Genomic DNA, 9,502 nt, shown 5'->3' with positions numbered 1-9,502 from the left:
TATAATATAATATAATATAATATAATATAATATAATATAATATCTACTTAATACTTATAAAGTGCATTTGAGTTTGAGGGTACTTGATTAAAAAAAAGTAAATTAAGAAAATACCTTCTTGGATATGTACCCAAATTACTACATCCACTGTTGAAAATGCAGTAATTAAATAGTAATAAATTAAAATTAAATTATAAAAATAAAAATTATAAAAATAAATTAATTAAAATAGTAATTAAGGCATTTACTTAATTGGTTTAGCAGCCTAATTAGAGTGTATGAGATATGATCAAGAACGTGAGCTTGACTCTGACCCTGAATTACAGATTGTAATTGTGAAGCAACCAGAACTATTGCCACTTCCATTTTTGGATAAAATACAGAAGGCTACAGATGCTGCATTTTCCATGTCGACAAAAACCTGCAAAATCCAAAGATTGGAGAAGTTTTCCCCCCAGAAGGGCCAAGTCATGAGCTCTGCTCCACAGCCCTGCAGGGAACCTGCACAGAATTGCAGTGCACCGTGGGAAGAGGCACAGTGGATTGAATTCTGCATCACAGGCTTGACCAATTACTGCCAATATTTGGGTTTTTGATCATTTTTTTTCCTGTGGTAACGTTACCAATGTTTTCTGAGACAAAAAAAAAATACATGTATTTTATAATATATAATATATAAGGGTAATATATATAAGGATACTTTGGGAAATTCATTTTATGCCTTACTTAACTTCCTGCAACACCAAAACTTAGAAAGTCACACACACTACAACATCTAAAGGCACAAACAGGAGTTGATTTCTTACCTTGATAAATGCTTATCAAGACCCAGATTAAAAACGTTTTGTATGACAACGGTCGTCCCTGGGTGGGGGAAAAAAAGACAAAGCTCCATTGGGGTTTTCTTCTATGAAAATTCACTTATTGATCAACTTAGAAATTAATAAGAGAATGGGAAGATGATTTGAAAAAAAAAATAATAAATAAATCAAGCAATCCAGAGGCAGTGCCCATTTATTCTCATTTCTCTGGGTGCACCAAGGGGCTCCCCCAGCACAACCTGGCTCTCACTGCACACACAATTAATCCAGGGCAAAGGTGCCTTGGGGGGTTAGTCACAGTGCTGTGAAATGTAAGATGTGTGTACACATACACATCAATACTGTATTTCTAGACACTCACAAATCACCCTCGTATTGAAGGCAGATAGATTTAAAAAGCCATCTCCAGCCAACACAGCTATACCAGCACAAAACCCTCTATGTTTAGGCCAGGCCTAAGGATGGCTGAAGAATTAGTGGTTTATGACATAAGAGACAAGATCCAAGTGAAACCAGATGGAGACTTATTGAGGCTCTGGAAAAACAGGCTGTGCTTCTGAGAGTATCTGTTTTACAGGAATCCTTGAGGGACAGGATCTGGGGAAGACTCAGTCCACCCTTTCCTCCAACTGAGAAAGATGTTCCCAGCCTGCATACCCCACTTATTCAAAACATTTTCCAGGGAGGAAGAAAAAAAAAATTAAAAAGGAACCTGAGACGAGATTTACCTTCCTGGTATTTCTATGGTAAACATAAAATAAAGTTTTCTTTGTCTAAGGAGAAGGACCTGACTTAGATGCTAAAGCTACAAAAATGGCATGGCAAGCAAACCTTTAGATCGTGCTCCAGTCAAATTTCTATTGAAGGAACTCTGGAATAACCTCCTGCCTCCATTAAATGAGTGTACCCCTTCTTCCCCTCTTCCCTTTTCTGGCTTCAGGACAGTGCCAACTCCCCAACAATTTCTCTTTTCCCTTTATTATGGAACAAAATGGTAATATTAAATCCCTAGAATTTCCCACAGAATGGAACTTCTACTTGTCCAGCCATTTTTAATAACTTGCATTTCATGCAGTATTCAATAAGCAACTGCCTGGAATTCTGGTTCTATCTGTTGATTCAAATTTGACTTTAACAGAATTTTCCCTGGAAATGCCTGATAAAGTTCTGGATCTCCTGGCAGCACATTTGACTTTACACATTTAGAGTTTCAAATCAAGGATCTTGCCTAAAAACAAAACACAGAAACAAGAGTCTCCCACACCTTAAGAAGATCTTTGTAGAGCTCTGGGTACAACATTGCAACTTCAGACTTCACATCCTTGTCCAGGACAAGAGAAAACACAGGAAACATGGTGTAAATTGTGGAGTACCTGGGAAGAAGGCAGGAGACCAGTAAATTATCTCAGGTGGAGATGAGCAAAGAAATGCTATGCTCCAGAAAGGAAATAAAATATTCTTTAAGTGCCCAATAATGTACACATTATAAAAACTGGCAAATGGAGCACACCAGAGTTTTGCAGGTGGGAAAAAAACCATCAGGATTTGCTTTTTAGTGACTTTTGATCAGGAACACTCAAACACAAGTGACTGGTTCAAATACTGCAGGGGGTTATTAGTGGAGCCAAGCATTGCCCTGTGCCCATCCCAAAGTCTGCTCTACAGCTCAGGTTTGATTCTGTCTGCACCAGAAGTCACTGGAGATGAATTTTCTGGTTTTTTAAATTATGTCATACTGGGATTTCAGTCACAATGTCCTGTTTTAGACAGTTTTTGGACAGGAACTAAGGTTGGCTTGTCCCTCGTCCTGGCACTGCCTCTCACTGCTGTACAGACACCAGCCCAGAACAACTGTCCCTCTGCTTTTACTGGGATCCAAGGGGTGTTCCTGGAGGATGGGCTGCTTCACAGATGTGACAAACACCCTTCTGGAAAGGTCTCTGGAAGGGTCTGCACTGGAAGGGGACACGGCTCATGTGCAGCTCCTGAAGCTGTGCATGATTGCAGGAGTGGAGATGTGCATGGTTTGTGTGCTCATCAGCCCCAAGTGTTCACTGTGCAGAGCTTTTCCTCACTACCAGTACAAGGGAGCTCTTACCCAATGATGAGGAAGCCTTGGTAGAGAGGAACTGAAGCAAAGTAAAACACTGATGAGAAAACAGCCTAGAAAAGAAATGAGCTTTTTAGGCACTGAGATAAAGTAACAGCTTCAAAATGCGCTGTTCAAACTAGAACATTCCTGCAGTGGGTTCTCCCAGATGCTGAAATGAAGACAGACCAATGGACTGTCAACCTTTCCCAGTGCTTTGGAGCAGTTGCTGGTACTTGTCCAATACCAGGAATTTTCTCATGAGTTTTCATATCAAAGCAACAACCTCAAGTCCTAATCCATGAAAATTTTCAGGAGAAGAAATAGCAGCATTCCAAATGAGACCCTTCCTTTATGATTTGTCTTCTCCACCTCTCTGGAAACCCCACCTGGCAGCCCATTTACCTGCATGGTGCTGATGCAGAGGCTCCTGTGGATCACAAACTGGCTGAGGGCTGCAGACCTCTTGTAGCTGTTCCTTCCATGGACCATGAGCAAACGACCCAGGTGCTTGAACTGAGTGATGGAGAAATCAGCTGCCAGCGATGCCTGCTTCCCTTCCTGGGAACAAGAGCAAGGAAAAGCACAGTGAGATCATTTCAGCCCTGGAAACAAAGAATATCATGTTATTGTTGAGTTATCACTGACAGAATTTCCAGGAATATCTGCAGTATGTTAGGTGAGGGAGAGAATTGCCTCAGTACTTCTCCATCCACTGTGGGTTTTAAGCAAAGAGCAAAAATAAGAGGAGAATTCCCATTTGAACCTTGGCCTCCAATTCTACTCCAAGCCAGCCTCTGGATTCTGATTCACAGCACACATGTTAACATGACAATCCTATCAAGTCAGTGCTGAACACAAATTCTCAGTCTCAAAAGTTCACACAGTTTTGGCTCCCTGCAAGCAGAGTCTGTCTGCTGCTGCCACTCCAGTCCTGCAGCCCCACACAGCTCCAGGTGCAGGAATCAGAGCTCTAACCCAGAGTTTGTTTTGCAAACTGATATGAACAGTTTTTAATTGTGCATGTAGGGTATATCTTACCAGTGTAACTCCAGCACCTGGAGCATCAAAAACCCCAAAAATAACCATGAAGGTACAAATTCAGGGATTCTGCCAAGAACCAAATAATGAATTTGAGCTCCCTTTAACAGTAGTTTCCTTTGTAGCCAAATTATTTCTCATGATAGGGCTACTGGTCTGATGATGATTCTTGTGGGAGCTTGTTCCCTTTCTTGCACAAATATCTGAGGATTCATTTAAAAGTTGCTTGAAAACTGACCACAGAAATTCTCATTAAACACGAGGTAATCTCACCTTTCCTTCAACTCCAACACCACAGTCAGCCTCCTGGATCATGCTAACATCATTCCCTCCATCACCTGCAAGGCAGAGCACAAACAAAACTGGGAGTTAAGCAACAGGAGCAACCTGAAACCCCACCAAAGTCATCTGCACCACACTGGAATAGTGTAAGAAACGCTTAACCCAGTCAACAAAAGCAAGATTTTAAATAGAAGTCATGAATTTAAGTTCTTGACTTTGCTTTAACAGCCCCCAGGTCAGTGATCGATGTTTCTCACTTGGAGGTGGCACCATTATATCCACAATGCCAAAACAAAGCTCACTGGTTAGCAGTGGCACTTCACCTGATCAGGTTCAAGCTCTGTTGGCAAAGATGCCACCTGAAAGGGTACGATGAGGAGCTTGGCATTGAATTCCCACGTGTGAAATTTCCATCACCTTCTCCATCCTCCCACCAAACCAGCTCTCCCAAAATGCCCATTTCCAGGCGGCACGAGGTGACACCAGACTGCTGGCTCCGAGAGAAGGAACTGCAGACACCATTCCCCATGGCCAGTGCTCCTGGCTGCTCACTCACCCACGGCACAGGTGAGCTTGCCCGTCCTCTCCTGCAGCAGCCGCACGATCTGGGCTTTCTGCGTGGGGGCACAGCGGCAGCACACGACAGCGGGGCACTGGCACGCCAGCTCCATGAACTCGTACTCGTAGTACTTGAGGCACACCTGGGGCACACAGCACACTCCTGGCTCACACCTGCTCTCTGGGACCAGGCTTTCACCAGCCCAGGCTCCGGGGCTGCCCCTGCCTCCAGAGGCTGCCTGGAACAGAGGCTGGGCAGAGCTAAAGGAATAAAGCAGGGATTTGTTAAGAGGCCTTTAAGGGATACACCCTGGGCACTGCAAGAGCCTGGCCATGGCTACAGCCAAGGTGGACTCTGAGTCACGAGTTTTCACACTTTGATCAGTTTTGGTCCATTTCCATATTGGGGTGAATTGTGCAATTCCAGCTGCAGGTGATGCAGTCCCACCCTCCAGGATTGCTCCATCAATTCGCTGTCATTTCACTTTTTGGGCCTGAAGCTGCAGCTGTGCCCTTGGTTGTGGGGCTGGGAAAGGATTGTTGTGCCTGCCTAAGCTGTGAGGAGAGCCTGCTGACACTTTCTGTGAAATTCAGAGTCACACAGAGCACAGTGAGAATCCAGAAAACACAAAAGCTAAAGGTTAAGGCATCACTACCTCCAGCGAGTCCCCCGAGATGACCAGGGCACAGTCGTGCTTGCGGCGGAAGGCGTTCAGCTCCAGGTGGGCTTCTCCTCGGTTTGTCACCTGGGGGAGGATGGAATTGAGCAAGGTGTGCTTCACTGGGGCGAGAAAACAGCAAAAAATCCCAGAGGGAACCAAAGTGACCCAGCCAGGACAGGCAGCACACTGAGTTAGGGCACGCAGTCACAGGAAAAATAATGTGGGGTAGAAAGCTGGGTCCAAAGAATAAAAATACCCTGCTGGAAAGCAGTTGTGGTCTCACAGCCCTCCTGTCCCAGGGTCTGGGACCCTTCAGAGAGGGTCTGTGGGTGTTACTCACTAGTCTGAATATATGGATGTCCTGTGTCCGTGTCACCAGATGGGCGTTCTTGGCTGTACACGTGGCTGTCTCCAGCTTATCCCCCGTCAGCATCCACACCTACAGTGCAAACACGTCCTGTGTTAAACAAAGCTTAACAACCACCTCTGCAGGACCTCTGCAAGTACCACCTGCCCCTTCAGGCTTATGAAAGGACTGTTAAAATACACATACAAATGATTCTTCTAAAAAATCTCTATTTTAAAACACGCAAGAAAATTCCCATATGTGAAAGAAAGCGAAGCTCCTCAAAGAGAGCCACAAAGGGAGCTCCAAACTCTGTGTAACATTTTTCCCACCTGCAGTATCTCAAGATTCTGCTGATAAACCCACAAAATGCAAGCTAAAAAAATGTGTATTTGTGTGTTAATGTGTCCCTCCCCAGCCGTTTCTCAAGCAGGCCCTGCTGCAGAAAGATCCCTCCTGGCCCAGCCTGAAATGTGGATGATGCAACTGGGGTTAGCTCAGTGCTGATGTGTATGTCTGGAACACGCTAACTTGGATGAGGGATTTTTTAGGATTTTTTATTTTTTTTAAAATCTACACTGCTCCTTTTATTTTGTGCTGCTGAGGGGAGAAGTTAGAAAGCAATGTCAGCAGCAATGGCTGGGAATTCCTTCTCCAGTGTAAATATATCACAGTGAGTTTGGTTTTTTCCACTGGTGTTTTTATTCTTTCAAGACACTGCCCAAGAATATGGAATGAAAAATAAAAAAGACCTTAAAAAAATCCCCAAACATCAACAAAAGACCCCCCCACAAAAACTCGTTCCCTTATTAAATAATCAGAGGTTGGAAAGGTTTGGTCCCTGTCATGAACTGCAAGAATTCCCTCTGGGTTTGCTCCTCAGGTGTTCTCAGTGATGAACACTGCAGTGCAAGGAACGCTCAGATTCCCACACCTCCACACCAGCCCCAGCCAAGGTGAGCAGAAAGGGGAGAAGGAAAACCCTACAGCATCACTGAGGAACTCTGATTCCCCTGGCCTCACTTCTCTGCTGAACTCTCTGTTGTTTATGGGGTGGCCCAAACAAAAAGCACTTTAGGAAGCACTGAACTCCCCACCTCAGCCCCAAACACACAGCCCTGCTTTGCATCCACAGCACGGCTTCAGATTTTTGCTCACTTTGCAACTTAAAGCAGAGAAACCACAACCAGGACCTTTCACCTACTTTTCTTACCCAAAACTGAATGTTTAATCCACTTTTTTCCCCACTTTTGCAAGGCTGACGAAGTTTTCAGAGAGAGAACCTCCAGAGGCACCACAGCAGCTCCCTCTCTGCTGAGCACAGCTCAGGCTGGAGGTGTGGAGCCACAGAGATGCTGGAGCCTGGAAAGCTGGAAAAAATAATCCAGCCCTTGATTCCCTTGGCTCAGACTCCCCTCTAGTGGCTACTGAAAATGTGGATATCCACAGCTCTATGTCCAGCACGGGGGGTCATGCACCACAACCCAAACACAGCCAAACCTGCCTTGGTTCATGGAACTCCCTGAAAGAATTCCCCAAGGTCTCCCCTTCGTGCCCACAGGATTCCCTTCTCTGCAGGAGGAGCCAGAGCGTGTCAGGGGGTGAAAAGCACGAGAGGTGACACTCCTGTGTTAACATTTACTGCCTGCAGCACGTTCTGCTCCCAAAGTGATGTTTAAAACCCTCACAGGGCCCCCCAGGTTTGAATTTACTGCCCGTGGGACGGTGCCAGGCACCCCAGAGGGTCTCAGTGCTCCTGCTGGAGCAGCCCTGGGTTAGGCAGACCTTAATGCCAGCGTTCCTCAGCGTCTCCAGCGTGGGCCTGACGTCTGTCTGCAGCTGATCCTCCACCCCAGTGAGACACAGCAGCTCCATCTCCATCTCCAGGCTCTCGATGACCGTGGCCACCTTGAGGGAGCGGTCGTGCACGCTCAGCTTGGCCTGGACGTAGCGAGCCTGGGGACACAGAGCAGGGTCAGCCTGCCTTTGGGCACCAGGGCTGAGCCAGCCTCCCTCTCTGGCCCCAGGGACACAGCCCTGAGGTGCCTCTGAACCCCAGCAGCTCTGGTTCCTTGGCTCAGAGGTGGAACTGGTGAGGCCAGGTGAACTCGAGGTGCCTGGCACAGACCAAGTAATGCTCCAGGGAGCTGCTGCTGCTGTTGGGCAGCACAGGGCACACAAAGGCACTGCAGCTGCTGCAGTGGCACCTGCAGAGAGCCTGCAAGCAGCTCCCTCCCACCACAGACAGCACTTGGCACCAGAGAATCCTGAGCAGCTCCTCCAGCACATCCCTGCATTAACTGAACAGTTCCCTTTTCCATTCTGCCTGCCTGGATAAGCCAGGCAGTGCCCTGGGCAGAGAACACAGCCTGTGCTGCCAGGGAGCTGCCTGGTTCATATTCTGGTCATCCAGGATTCAGCAACTGCTTGGGAGGGTCTTTGCTGGGATAAACACTTCATACCTACCACTTGAAAAGCAACTTGGATTAAAAGAATATCAAGACACTTTAGAACAACAATTCTAGCAGACAGAAGGGAGGTGAGAGGCAGCATTATCACAAGAGTTTTTTTTGTGAGAATCACTTCAGTGATTGTTTGTCTAAAAACAAGGGGAAAAAACCAAATAAGAACTTACTTCAAAGTCTTGATACTGCTCTTCTGTCAGAGACTTCTTGGCCACGACAAGAACCCTCAGGCCCTCCCGAGCCATGTTACCACACTGCAAAGAAGGATCACATTGTAAACCATAAACTGCAGCACCACTGAAATGATTTATGCACAGCAGTGTGGAGATGGCAGTGTAAGATAGCAGGTTAACAAAATAACCACCCCATTTGAGCAAGCCCAGTGAGTTTATAACATCTGATAAAGTGCCTGATAAACTCGAGAGGAAAGAGGGGATCTGCAATGGTTTGTGACCCAGCCCAGGGATCAGGAAGAAGAATGTCCTCTCTGCTGCACCAGGGTGGCAAAAACAACCCCATTGATTCAATTTTCTCTGTCTCTAAGTAAAAGGGTATAAGCCTGTGATTTGTAGCCTTCACTTTGGTAACCAGCTCTTTAAAATAAAACCATGTTATTACTATTTCTCTGAACTCCAGAGAAGTGTCCCAGGCCAGGTTGGACGGGGCTTGGAGCAGCCTGGGATAGGGGAAGGTGTCCCTGCCATGGCAGGACTGGAATGGGATCAGATTCAAGGTCCCTCCCAACCCAAAGCACTCTGGCATTCCATGAACTCTGTGCCACCATTGCTGCTAACCTGACAAACACACCCCAGTACAAAGCTGCCAAAGGCAGTTTTGAAATCAGATCCTTTGGGCTGAAATAGATCCAGACACAGAATCAAGCCCAGGACAAATTTGGTGAGCATCAATCAGTTTTGAGCAAAACCCATTTTCTTCCCAGGACTTCAGGACTTCCCAGGACTACATTAAATATGCCGAGCTCCCCCCTGCTCCTGGGGATAAATCTGGCTGAGGCTAACCCGAGGAGCTGCCAGGATCAGTGACCTGGCTCCCAGGTGTTATCCCTGGAGCAGAGCAGAGCAGAGCAGAGCAGAGGGAGCAGCCCTCCCGTACCTCCTCCTCCAGCCAGTCGTTGTACTGCACAATTCCAGCCATCACCACGTCTGCCCCCTTCATGTAGAACGTGATCTCTCCTGTGGATTCATCCTGCAGAGACAACACAGCAGTCCAGCCTGGGA

At 46.5% G+C, this 9,502-nt stretch overlaps 1 protein-coding gene across 2 annotated transcripts in view; it reads right to left on the bottom strand.

Annotated features, from left to right (window-relative positions):
• ATP9A (ATPase phospholipid transporting 9A (putative)) overlaps positions 1-9,502 on the bottom strand; it is a 45,349-nt gene that overhangs the window by 4,083 nt on the left and 31,764 nt on the right. For both annotated transcript variants that reach the window (XM_015647756.2, XM_015647757.2), the window contains exons 16-26: positions 9,378-9,470; positions 8,435-8,518; positions 7,585-7,755; positions 5,794-5,892; positions 5,448-5,537; positions 4,790-4,934; positions 4,225-4,289; positions 3,316-3,471; positions 2,920-2,984; positions 2,086-2,194; positions 807-864 (exon numbers count right to left, since the gene is read on the bottom strand). In XM_015647756.2, the coding sequence (XP_015503242.1) occupies positions 807-864; positions 2,086-2,194; positions 2,920-2,984; positions 3,316-3,471; positions 4,225-4,289; positions 4,790-4,934; positions 5,448-5,537; positions 5,794-5,892; positions 7,585-7,755; positions 8,435-8,518; positions 9,378-9,470 (1,135 nt within the window). The remainder of the gene's footprint in view (positions 1-806; positions 865-2,085; positions 2,195-2,919; positions 2,985-3,315; positions 3,472-4,224; positions 4,290-4,789; positions 4,935-5,447; positions 5,538-5,793; positions 5,893-7,584; positions 7,756-8,434; positions 8,519-9,377; positions 9,471-9,502) is intronic.

The sequence above is a fragment of the Parus major genome, chromosome 20 (genome assembly GCF_001522545.3).
Source record: "Parus major isolate Abel chromosome 20, Parus_major1.1, whole genome shotgun sequence".
Taxonomy (NCBI): Eukaryota; Metazoa; Chordata; class Aves; order Passeriformes; family Paridae; genus Parus; species Parus major.
This window is presented reverse-complemented; position numbering and strand designations above follow the sequence as displayed.